General features: G+C 46.6%; 3 protein-coding genes across 4 annotated transcripts; 2 read left to right on the top strand and 1 right to left on the bottom strand.

Moving 5' to 3' along the window:
• Window positions 1-18: 18 nt before the first annotated feature.
• LOC135330842 (very-long-chain (3R)-3-hydroxyacyl-CoA dehydratase hpo-8-like) lies at window positions 19-1560 on the bottom strand. The gene is made up of 6 exons (XM_064525785.1): window positions 1398-1560; window positions 1197-1345; window positions 647-857; window positions 474-513; window positions 241-379; window positions 19-185 (listed from the first exon to the last, which is right to left on the bottom strand). The coding sequence occupies exons 1-6, from the start codon at window positions 1487-1489 to the stop codon at window positions 100-102; spliced, it is 717 nt and encodes a 238-aa protein (XP_064381855.1). The 5' UTR covers window positions 1490-1560; the 3' UTR covers window positions 19-99.
• A 61-nt stretch (window positions 1561-1621) lies between these two features.
• Window positions 1622-7997, top strand: LOC135330811 (arf-GAP with SH3 domain, ANK repeat and PH domain-containing protein 1-like). 2 transcript variants are annotated; one of them, XM_064525750.1, is made up of 25 exons: window positions 1622-1795; window positions 1861-2045; window positions 2093-2165; window positions 2232-2312; window positions 2437-2471; window positions 2623-2649; window positions 2705-2770; window positions 2915-2967; window positions 3020-3101; window positions 3153-3206; window positions 3264-3425; window positions 3535-3789; window positions 4052-4151; window positions 4456-4504; window positions 4643-4694; window positions 4741-4815; window positions 4924-5121; window positions 5452-5537; window positions 5624-5887; window positions 5973-6088; window positions 6140-6207; window positions 6407-6578; window positions 7167-7419; window positions 7476-7668; window positions 7726-7997. In XM_064525750.1, exons 2-25 carry the CDS (start codon window positions 1893-1895, stop codon window positions 7840-7842), a joined length of 2784 nt encoding a protein of 927 aa, XP_064381820.1. In that variant the 5' UTR covers window positions 1622-1795; window positions 1861-1892; the 3' UTR covers window positions 7843-7997. The 2 variants fall into 2 exon arrangements, with proteins under 2 accessions (XP_064381820.1, XP_064381819.1); XM_064525749.1 differs by having other exon boundaries at window positions 1623-1795; window positions 7467-7668.
• Window positions 7998-8393: 396 nt separating this feature from the next.
• On the top strand, window positions 8394-12640 carry LOC135330816 (dolichyl-diphosphooligosaccharide--protein glycosyltransferase subunit STT3A-like). Its single transcript, XM_064525756.1, has 15 exons — window positions 8394-8555; window positions 8609-8669; window positions 8748-8869; window positions 9359-9702; window positions 9953-10063; window positions 10218-10298; window positions 10369-10525; window positions 10632-10784; window positions 10876-10958; window positions 11017-11250; window positions 11306-11545; window positions 11598-11700; window positions 11770-11958; window positions 12326-12375; window positions 12434-12640. Exons 1-15 carry the CDS (start codon window positions 8414-8416, stop codon window positions 12527-12529), a joined length of 2166 nt encoding a protein of 721 aa, XP_064381826.1. The 5' UTR covers window positions 8394-8413; the 3' UTR covers window positions 12530-12640.
• Window positions 12641-12671: the final 31 nt, after the last annotated feature.

The following is a 12671-nucleotide window of genomic DNA, read 5'->3' as shown; positions in this document are numbered from 1 at the left end:
TTATGTGCAATTAATGGAATATCGGGCAAATCTATTGTAATCATCAAAATCCACACAGAATACAAGTACACTTCTATACAGCTGACTACAGTCAGTTTTTCAGTTTCTTTTCTTTTCTGAGGAGATAGCTCCTCCAATGATCTTTTTCCGTAGACTGATCATGTGACCATACAGCTGTGGGAACACTGCAGGGGGTATAAAGGGGTGTGGTGAGTGTGTGTGGGGGGTAGGACAACTCACAAGGAATGTACAGCAGCATTGTCACCACCAGGAAGTAGTAGAAGTTGAAGGAGATGTTAGCAGCATTGGGCATAGCCAGTGACCATTGCTGGCGAGCCCGTATCACTGGCAGAGAGGCAAAGTAGAGCAGCATCTCACCCTAACAGAGAAGAGGAGACAATAGCAAATAATTATTAAATTGTACGGTTTTACAAGTTCCATCCATACTACTAACACAGAGCCAGAAAACGTACTAAAACTCCGAGAGGATATAGCGCATAGAAGAAGGTATACCTGGAAACACAAAGGACAATAGTTAGATAGAGAGCCTCCAGTCTAGAGGGAGGCGGGTGGCCTACCAGCCTCCAGTCTAGAGGGAGGCAGGTGGCCTACCAGCCTCTAGTCTAGAGGGAGGCGGGTGGCCTACCTGCACCACTGCAGAGCATAGGGGATACGGTTGAGGAGGGCACAGAAGTAGTAGGAGTAGCGGATGACCTCAGTGATGCCCCAGGCCAAACACACAAGAAGCAGTCCCACATTCTCACTCACACCGCTCACACCCTCGAGAATGAACCACACAATGAACACACGAGAGTAGACCTGCATTAGAGTTGTCATCACTCCACTAGACACCAAGCCTGAGGAGGAGGGGGGAAACAGCCAGCCATGATATTCATAGACCACACTAACAGTAATGATTAATCTGAAACGGTGGCCCATTTCACTGGTAGAAGGGCTACAGAATGCATCTATTGAATAGCTCAAAACAGGCCCATTTTGGAAAAATAACCAAAGCAATAATAGCCCATGCTTGAACATTCCAGTTTGCATGGGACCACCTGAATAGTGACAACTCAACTGGTACAATAATCAAGGTAAGACTCACTGACTTACTGCACTGTGTGTAAGACTCACTGACCTACTGCACTGTGTGTAAGACTCACTGACCTACTGCACTGTGTGTAAGACTCACTGACCTACTGCACTGTGTACAACCTCAAGAAGAGCTGCTGTCTGGAAGACGAGTAAGTAGAGTCTGATATCATCATAGAGACCAGGTACCCTACCATCCCAGCGCTCACCATGATAGGCATACAGTGATGCCTTGAGCAGCACTACAGCCCATCTATAATAATAGAGAGGTCAACCACCAACTACTAGTCCACCCAGTCACTTACCCTACAGTTAGCACTGCATTGTAGAGGAGCAAGTAACCTTTGGCCAGTGGAGACTGCTCCTTCCTTTTAGAGGCTGTAGAGGCTGTAGACATGATGTTGAACTTCTTCTCTTCAGCTCAGTAAACAAGCCACGCCTACCTTTCGACAAGGGAAATCCCCTCTACTTCAATTTTACTTTGGTCTTTTTTCTGACCTCTGAATCTGCTCGAATAATTAGAGTTGAGGAGCTGACCAAAAATATTTACGGTACTGACCAAGTAAAGGCAGAGGGTGTGTGTACACTATTAACTTGAGGGTCATTGTTTGTTGTGTCTTGCTGCCTGCCATTGACTGCTCCTTTGTGTGTGTGTGGGTCCTACCTGAGACAGAACAAACAAAGCTCTGCTAGGAAAGTTCAGGTTTGTTAGAGATGCATCACTTTCTCATGAGCTGATCTATTTACCATATACATTACGTGACATAGTGTTCCAAGAGACTGGTTGAGTGTAGCTGGCCATGAGTGCAGACATTGTCGGACCTGGCAAGAAATTGTCTCACTTTGTAGCTCAGTTTGTCAAGGAGCTCGAAGATGATTTTCAGAGTCCCACGATCTCTCGCTTCCAGGAGCACATGCCTGACTGTCGGGAGGGGCTACTCGGCATGGAGGAGGTATGTAACTGGTTATATAGTGACTGAGGTCATGTGATCCTTTGCAGTCGCTGTCCACAGACAAGAGTCATGTGCACAAGCTCATTGGGTCCATCAAGGAGCTCTCCAAGTGTAGTGAAGGTAGGCTCCACCACCGCCCACACCACCTCTCACACACCTCACACCACACCTTACACCCCCACACAGCTCACGGCAACAGCATGAAGAATGTAGCAGAGGACTTAGTTAAATTTGGCACCACCATCTCAACAGCAGAGTCTCTCATGGGTAAGTGTGTGTAGATAAGGAGAGGTGGGGGAGTACACACCCACACACCACACACACACACCCACCCACCCACACACACCCACTCACACACACACTCACTGCATATGCTTCAACACCTATCTAGGAAATTCGTTTGTGAAGTTTGGAACTTTGCTTCATGTGAGTTTAGTATGTTTATCAACTGTATACAGAGAAACACTACATTCCCAGTTTCACTGTACGCGTATCTACATGTACATTCCTAGTAGACCACCTGCACACAGTGTACACAGTGTACACACACACACACACACACACACACAAACTGCAGCAATTATCTTCAATTTTAACAAATTTGGTGAGTTTCTCTTAATGGAAAGATGCAACTATTCATCCCTTTTCTCCGCTCACAGGCTAACTCCTCTAAGAATATATTACTGTTTTCTCTGAATCACTTATTTGAGAACGATCTGAAAGGAGTAAGTGCTCACACCCACCCACACACCCACACCCACCACACTCACACACACACACCCACACCCACACCCACCACACTCACACACACACACCGACCACACTCACACACACACACTGTCCCACTCCTACCTCTCTCTATAATACAGAGTAGATACAAGTCTGACATCAAGGCTCTGTTTGGGCAGTACCAGTCGGCCAGGTGAGTGGTGTGAGGGTGTGAGTGTGTGAGTGACGTGACCCCACCCCCTCAGGAACCAGGCCGAGCGAGAAGAGAGGAAGATGTTGGTGGCGGCTGGAGCGGATGTGAGTGGGCGGGTTTTCACTCCAGAGGAGGTAAGTATGTCCCTTGCAATACCATGGCAACCAACATTACCCCCCACACAGCTGGCTGGCAAGCTAATACTGGACAGAAGAAAGTTCCAACTTGGTGTTGTAGAGGTAGGTCTCTAATGATGGTCATTGTAACCACATCAGATGATACTGTGTCCACCACAGTACATGTCCAAGTTCAATGAGGTGAAGACTAAGAGAGGAGTGGACTTGGCAGAGCATCTAGTAGCCTACTATCAAGCTCAGGAGGACTACTTCCAGGATGGCAACCTCATCATGAAGGCTCTCAAGGCTTGGGAGGGGAGGTTCACTACACAGTGCTCAGAGGTGTGTGCCTGTGTGTGTGCATGTGTGTGCGTGTGCCTGTGTATGCATGTGTGCCTGTGTGTGTGCGTGTGTGTGGTTGTAATGTCTGCCCTCTCTTTCTCTCTTGTAGCAACGCACTAAGCAGGACAACGAGAAGAAGCTCTTGACTGAGGCTCGAGGCAAGATCCGCAGTGCCATGGGTATCATGGGAGGGAAGGCTCAGGGCCCCATTCAAGTGGATCCTAGTCTAGCTACTAGCATGACTGACAAGGCTGGGCAACTGGGCAAGAAACCTGACCTCTCACTGCGATTCCCATGGAAACAGTGGCCTAAGAAGTACTGCACTATCAGCATGATGAATGGGTTCACTCTAGCCAACAGTCATGTGAGTGTGTGTGTGTGTGTTAGCTATAGGGGTTGAAAAGAGAAACTGTTTTTCTAACCAGAGCATAATGCATTTAGCGGTAGCTCATAATTTATGATATGAATAGTTGCAAGAATAGCTCTAGCTGCGGTTGATATGGTAGATTTGTGAGCTATTCCCTCGAGTAAGAGCTTACTCCCAATAGTATTGGTGATGTTGTTTTGGCTATCCCCCACCCCAAATAGACCCCCTGTGTTGTATTGACTACCCCCCACCCCCACAGAACCACGCCCCCCACGTCAAGATCCAGGTGATGCATTTCCAGTACAAGGACAGCCATGAGCCGATAGAGGGACGCAAGTATTGCTTCAAGCTCATCACACGTGAGTACAGTGTTTAGCCCCCCCCCCACAATACACACGCCCTCACAATACACACGCCCTCACAATACACACACCCTCACAATACACACACCCTCACAATACACACACCCCCACAATACATACACCCTCACAATACACATACCCTCACAATACACACGCCCTCACAATACACACACCCTCACAATACACACACACCCACAATACATACACCCTCACAATACACACGCCCTCACAATACACACACCCTCACAATACACACACCTCCACAATACACATAATACACACACCCTCACAATACACACAGAGACAAGGACGTACACGTTTGATGCAGAGTCTGAGAAAGAGCTACAAGAGTGAGTGTTGTACACTTGTATCAATATTACCTTATATAGTATGAGCCATTCCAGAACTTGGCGATTTGTTTGTTTTGTTGGATAAACTGTACACTCCATGCTTGAAAGTGTTTAAACTATCACCTCCTCCCCACACAGTTGGAAACAGGCCATGCAAAACTGTCAACTAAAGCTCTTCCAGGGAGAGATGGTAAGTGACCTTTGACCCCGTCCCCTCACTACCCTCTGTGTTGTAGGAGGGCACGCTGGCACGCAACAGAAGCTCTTACAGTCAGCACACTCCTGGGAGCGACACACGGCAGCTCGTTAAGGTAGGGACAGCCCCCTTACTGTTTAGCGGGTAATTTTTGGGAGGCAAAACATTAGCAACATTAGTGCTTAAGCAGTCACTTTGAATATTGCTGTGTTTTTGCTTGCAGTTGATTATCTCCAAGATTCGCAGTCTCCCTGGCAACAATCGTTGTGTTGACTGTGGTGCCCCTGACCCAGAGTGGCTCTCAGTGAACCTGGGCATCCTCATGTGCATCAACTGCTCTGGTAGACACAGAGAGCTGAGTGTGCAGTACTCACGCATACGATCGCTTACTCTGGACAAGATGAAGACGACTGAGTTACTGGTGAGACATACTGAATGTGCGGAATAGACTGAAGTTCATTTGTATTGAGTTCGATCTTTGTTATGTTGTCATAACTTTGCCATACTTCACTGAAATTCAAAGTTTCACATTCCTTGTTAAAAAGCGCTTCTATCTGTATACTGTAGAGCCAAGCAGCTAAAAGTTAGCGTTTTCTGTGCAGAAGTCCCTGGCATACTGTCAACCACATTGATCACATAACTTCCAGGGCCAAACTCAACGCAAATATACTTTAGTTGTGTTGTAACTACATGTGTAGTCATGTTGACTGTATAATGCTGTGTATGTCAACTACTTGTTCATGCTCTACAGATTGCTCTGGTGATGGGCAATGAGATACTCAATGAAGTGCTGGAGGCCAACATCACAGACACCAAACCAACTCCTGAGGCCTCTCTGTAAGCCCCCCTAACCCCCACACACACAAGCCCCCCTATCCCCTAACCCCCCACACATAAGCCCCCCTAACCCCTAACCCCTACAGTGACCAGCGTGGAGAGTACTGCAGTCGCAAGTACCTGGAACGCAAGTACATCGAGCACAGCACTGACAAGGACACTCTCCTTCATGAGCTGGCTGAGGCTGTTGACTCAAGGGACATCAAACAGCTGCTCCAAGTCTACACTGAGGGGGTGAACTTGACTGCACCCCTCCCTGGCTACTCCCGGGGGATAACCGCTCTTCATCTGGCCATTGAGCTAGAGGACCTCACTTCACTCCACATTGTTGACTTCCTACTGGGAAATGGGTGTGTACTTACTGATGGCTGTATTTCATTAGTGTCTGAGAGTATTATAGGCACACTAATGACTACCTCTCTATCCCCTCGACAGACATACTGAGAATGTTGTGGATGATGATGGCAACACTCCACTGCACTTAGCAGTTTCCAATGACAACCCACAGTGTGTGAAGCTATTGCTCAACCATGGAGCTGACATCACCATCAGTAAGTCTTTACTAATGGCTATCATGACCTATCATGTGATGATCCACACAGAGAACAAGGAGGGGCGGAATCCCATGGACTTGGCAGAGGAGACCAGCTATGATGAGTGCATTGAGTTGGTGAGGCTCACACACACACACACACACACACACACACACACACACACACACACACACACACACACACACACACACACACACACACACACACACACACACAGTGTTCACTGTGCATGTATGTATAGACTGACATACTGTATAATATGGGCTAGCACACACACACAGTGTTCACTGTCTATCTCTCTATCTCTCTCTATAGTTGCAAGATGCCTCCAAGAAGAAGTTCTCCAAGTGTGAGCACATTGATGTGGACTGGGGTGTAGGTGGTGATGGTGAGGAGGATATCTACCAGATCCCAGTGGCCCCGAGCACTAGTCCCAGTGGTGACTCATCACTCAAAAGGAGCGAGACAACAGGAAACATGGCTGATGGTGAGCGAGACCAATGGGCTAACTGTATAGCCAAATGTTGTAGCTGAACATCTTTCAACAGCCATAACTTTGATACCATTGGTCCAATGTCACAAATTTTCTGATTTTCTGAAAGCTTATAAAAAAATAGCTTTCAAATGATGTGTTCAAATCCAAATTTCGTCGGGGCCATAATTTGTCATTTTTCGCCCTTGGACCATGGTATGCCCAAATTGGCAAATACTGTTATCTCTCAAATACAAACTTTGATGCCACCATTTGAAAGGTCTCTTTCTAGAAAATTGTTGATATTGGATCCACGGAATTCAAGTTATGACAGCTGAAAGAGTCCCCGACCATTGATTAAACAAGGGGGGGGGTTGTAGTTGAACAGCCATAGTACTGTTGATCCAGTGTCAATTTTTTAAGATTTTCTGAAAGCTTAGAAAGATACTTTTCAAATGATAATAATAATTATTTAAATCCAAAATTTCGTCAGGGCTCATAATTTGTCATTTTTCGGCCTTGGTACATATCCGTTTTGGTATAATTATTATAGTTGTACTGTTAGTTGTATGGCTGCCTCACTCTCTACCCCCCTCTCTCTAGATGTGTCCGTTGTTGTCCACAAACCTCCTGTCAAGAGCATCTCTGCACTGGGCGGACTTGCAGGTGGTGTTAGACGAAGACCCATCTCCACCTATCAGATAGAGTCCCGGTCACCACGTGTGTCTCACTCCACACCCAGCCTCGTACCTCAGCCCACAGAGGGAGGGGGAACACTAGCCCCCTCACAACCTGCCCCCTCAGAACCTGCACCACCCCCTCCTCCGAGGACTGTGTCCAAGACTGCAGAGCCTCTGTGAGTATAACAGTCCTCACAATGTGGTTCAATATACCCTCTCCCAGGACCTCCAGTGGATTGCCTGTGCCTCCTAAGAGAAAGAAGAGACTGTCCATGATGCCAGAGCTTCTGGAGCCCATGACATCATCACCAGGACGCTTGCTAGTGGAAGCCGTGTTTGACTGCAGCCCAGACCATCGCGATGAGTTGGAGTTCAAGGAGGGAGAGATGATCATTGTCACCAAGAAAGTCAGTAAAGATTGGTGGGTAAGTTATCTAACTCCCTGTGTTGTGATCATGTGACTAGCGTATTCCCTCATGCAGAGAGGTCACCTCCAGAGCGACCCCAGCAGGGAGGGGATTTTCCCTATCAATTATGTTCACGAGGTGTCCAGTTCTCCTCTGGCTCTGGTACACAAGAGCCCCACCCCCACTGATTAGCTAACACTAGCAACTGATTTATATTGTGTCACTCTATGAGAAAATTAATTATTGCACAAACGCTGTTTTTATCCTTTTTGATGTTATTAGTGAGATCAATGATTAATTATTATATCATTATTGTTATTATGACATGACCTGAATAACCTGAATAACCTGAATAATAATCACAGTATCTATGAAATGGTTCGCACACGTCACGTCTGTACTGAGTCTTGATTAGGAAGATGATTAGGAAGATTGTTGAGGGTCTCAGATCAGAGATATAGCACTGTGGTGTGTGGGCGGGAATGTGTGTGTGTGTGTGGGCGGGGTTATAAGTGCCTCACCTAATTAAAGTGGGTGGTGGTAGTCCAGGATCAGATTGACCTCTAGAGATACCTGAGGTAGGATAAGACATCACGTGAGCAGCCCACCCCCTCTGTACACTCACCTAGGTAGAGTATGAATGGTATCCAGCTCCATTTGAAGAGTTTCCTTCCTCCCAGCAGCACTTGTCTCAGCCTCTCTCTCCACATCTTCAGCTCTCTAACGACCTTTACCGGACCACGTGGGTTATGGTTTCTCGCGCATGCTCAATAAACCACAAAGCCAAGTGTCCAAGATGTCGGGATCTGTGCCGCTGCTCGTGCGACTAGGGATCTACAGGGTCTCCAAGGAGAAGCAGGAGACTCTCCTCAAGTTAATGGTCCTCTCAACAGCAGCCATTTTGGGTAAAATATCCTAGATTGTGTGTGATAAGCTCTAATTAGAATGGCCCTTACAGCCTTCTCCTCGCGACTCTTTGCTGTCCTTCGCTTTGAGAGTGTGATCCACGAATTTGATCCGTGAGTTCGTACATCATGTAGCAACACTAATTGACCTCTGTAGCGCACTCGTTGATCTCTCCGTGTGTATGTGTGTAGGTACTTCAACTATCGTACTACCAAGTTCTTGACAGAGGAAGGTTTTTATCAGTTCCACAACTGGTTTGATGACAGAGCATGGTATCCATTGGGCAGGATCATCGGAGGAACCATCTATCCTGGTGAGTGGCGGGGAGCTCTGAGCATGTGGTGCGCTTTGGATAGAAAATGCTCCATTTGTTAAGTAGTAGTAGTGTTTTCAAATGTCGTTTTTCAACTCCCCTGGCAATTTACTCTCGATGAATGTATACTGTGTGTGTTTGTAACTGCACGTGATTAAGCCGACCTGTAGCTCTGTCCATGAGCATCAGGTGTGCAACATGTGCAGATATTATGTGCTCCAAGGTTTTTACTGATCAGTCGACCTTTGCCCCCACGTTGGGTGACCCTGGGACCATGGAACAATCACACACACCCTAACCCCATACCCTGTGTACGCACACAAACTCTAACCCCACACCCTGTGTACACACACACACACTCTGACCCCATACCCTGTGTACACACACAAACTCTAATCCCATACCCTGTGTACACACACACACTCTAACCCCATACCCTGTGTACACACACTCTAACCTCGTACATGTACCCTCATACCTTATGTGCAGGTTTGATGGTAACGTCAGCAGCTCTTTATCATGTGCTCAACTTCATCAATGTCACCATTGATATTCGCAACGTGTGCGTGTTCCTGGCCCCACTATTCTCATCATTCACAACTATCGTAACCTATCATCTCACACGTGAGCTCAAAGGAACCGGGGCTGGACTGGTTGCCGCGGCGATGATTGCTATTGTCCCTGGTTATATATCTCGATCGGTGGCTGGTTCCTATGACAACGAGGGTATTGCCATCTTCTGTATGCTGCTAACATACTTCTTGTGGATAAAGTCCGTCAAGACAGGCTCCATATTCTGGTCCACTCTCTGTGCTCTGGCTTACTTCTACATGGTGAGTCTGACTTACTGAACTAAGCCTACTGTGTGTGTGTGTGTACTGCACGTGATTAAGCCGACCTGTAGCTCTGTCCATGAGCATCAGGTGTGCAACATGTGCAGATATTATGTGCTCCAAGGTTTTTACTGATCAGTCGACCTTTGCCCCCACGTTGGGTGATCCTGGGACCATGGAACAATCACATCATTTGTATTTATTACAGTAAATTCATCGCATAATTATGACCCATCTCCTCCTGCTGTAGGTGTCTTCCTGGGGAGGCTACGTGTTCCTCATCAACCTCATTCCTATGCATGTACTTGTTCTCATGATCACTGGCCGCTTCTCTCATCGTGTCTATGTGTCCTACACCACTGTGAGTCAGCCACGTGACCCAACCAGTCAGCCTCAGTGATTACATTAAGTAGTGGACTGTACCTTCAAGAATGAAGAGAAAATCCAATAATGAGAGGCACTGTTATACTATATTATCATGTATGTATTGCCCACTGATGGATGCCCCCCCACAGGTGTATGTACTGGGGACAGTGCTGTCCATGCAGATCTCATTCGTGGGTTTCCAGCCAGTGCAGTCCAGCGAACACATGGCGGTACATTACCTCCACTAACCCCCCCCCCCCCCCCTACCATATTGTTGCCCCCCCACACACACATGTACAGGCGTTTGGTGTGTTTGGGCTGTGTCAGATCCATGCTTTTGTTGACTTCCTTCGATCCAAACTCTCCAAGGAACAATTCGACTTTCTCTTCAAGACTATGGCCATCTTGGTTGTCGTGGTAGTGGCGATAGTGGGAGGCACTCTCACATTCCTAGGCAGTATCCTTATCACTATGACTACTAGTGTATTCTCTTTAACTCCTTCCCCACAGAGATTAGCATGACCTAGCTAGCTAGTGTATTCTCCTTAACCCTTTCCCCACAGAGATATCACCATGGACTGGAAGGTTCTATTCTCTGTTGGATCCCTCTTATGCCAAGAACAACATTCCCATCATAGCCTCAGTCAGTGAGCATCAACCCACCACTTGGTCCTCCTTCTACTTTGACCTCCAGATCCTTGTCTTCCTGTTCCCAGGTATAGTCAGCTTCACGTCACGTGTGTGTGTCATATGATAACCATAACGCCATGCGTGTGTGTGTCACCATGACGTTCCTCTGCTGTGTAGCTGGGCTCTACTTTTGTTTCTCTAAGCTAACTGATCAGAACATCTTTATCATCTTGTATGGAATCACCTCCGTCTACTTTGCTGTAAGTACCCACACACACACACACCCACGCTCACACACCGCCCACACACACACCACAGGGTGTGATGGTACGTCTGATGCTGGTGTTGGCCCCGGTCATGTGCATCCTCTCTGGTATAGCTGTCTCCCACCTTCTCTCCTCTTTTATGAAGAACCTTGATATTGTCGAGGCAAGGGGAAGTGGGAAGAAGAAGAAGAATGATGGAGCCTACCCCTACAAGAACGAGGTTGCCATGGTATTCCTGGGGATCATGACAGCTCTACTCATCAGCTACTCCTTCCACTGCACTTGGGTGAGCTTACCGTGTGATGTCACATGATCTCACATGACCTCCATTTGACCTCAAGGTGACCTCTGAGGCCTACTCATCACCGTCTATTGTCCTCGCTGCTGGTCAAGCTGACGGAAGTAGGATCATATTTGATGATTTCCGTGAGGCCTATTATTGGCTACGTCAGAATACTCCAGAGGACGCTAAGGTCATGTCGTGGTGGGATTATGGTTATCAGATAACAGCCATGGCTAATCGGACTATTCTAGTGGATAATAACACTTGGAACAATACTCATATATCCAGGGTTGGTCAGGTAAGCTCTCTCTCTTATAGTGGTATCTAGCCATGGTACTGTGTGTGTCTAGGCAATGTCTTCTCCTGAGGACAAAGCTTATGAGATCATGCGGGAGTTGGATGTTGGATATGTCCTGGTCATATTTGGAGGGCTAACTGGATATGCATCTGATGGTATGTGTGTATTGGCCTGTGCACATGTGGATTGTGCTTTAATTAGAAAGTATACTTATTTTGTGTCAGATATCAACAAGTTCCTGTGGATGGTTCGTATTGGTGGCAGCACTGATAAAGGTGCTCACATCAAGGAGGCTGATTACTTCACTCCCCAGGGAGAGTTCCGTGTGGACAGAGAGGGATCCCCTGTCCTCCTCAACTGTCTCATGTACAAGATGTGCTACTACCGCTTCGGACAAGTCTACACTGAACAAGGTGACCCTTCTCATTGCATGTTACTCCGTAACTTGTGTTGCAATCATCCAATTTATATGATTTTCTGATTTCTGAAAGCTTAAATGGAGCTCCTTAAAATGGGATACTTAACTCTCAAAATTTACAACATGACCAAATTTCTCATTTTCAGCAAAATACCATGGGCTATAGCTCATGGTATTTTGTCGAAAATGGGTCAAAAATGATATTTGATTTGAATATAATATACCAACTGAAAGACCTTCTTTTGAGCTTTCAAAAAATCAGAAAATTAATGAAATTGAGTCATCAGAACTTAAGTTATGGCCATTTAAATTTAAAGTTACAGACATGTGCACATTGAACTGGTTTGTGTGTGCCCTCACAGGAAAACCTAGTGGCTATGATCGTGTGAGGAATGCAGAGATTGGCAACAAGGTAGGCCCTCACTTTAACTAATCATGGCTACTACATGTCCCTCCCTTCCTCCTGTCAGGAGTTTGAGTTGGATGTGCTGGAAGAGGCCTACACGACTGAGCACTGGATAGTGCGCATCTATAAGGTCAAGGACCTAGTTAACAGAGGACTATAGAGGCTAGCTCACTGGAGATTGCTGCTGTATTTCAATCTATTCTTTTGTGGAATGTTTCATACATGACGCATACATGACGATAATAAATTTTTGAAGATGTAAAATGAATAATGACATTGGGCCCGAGGGAGGAACCTTTGTT

This window comes from Halichondria panicea, chromosome 2 (assembly GCF_963675165.1).
Source record: "Halichondria panicea chromosome 2, odHalPani1.1, whole genome shotgun sequence".
Lineage (NCBI taxonomy): Eukaryota > Metazoa > Porifera > Demospongiae > Suberitida > Halichondriidae > Halichondria > Halichondria panicea.
Note: the sequence above shows the minus strand (reverse complement) of the source record. Positions and strands in the feature narration are given on the sequence as shown.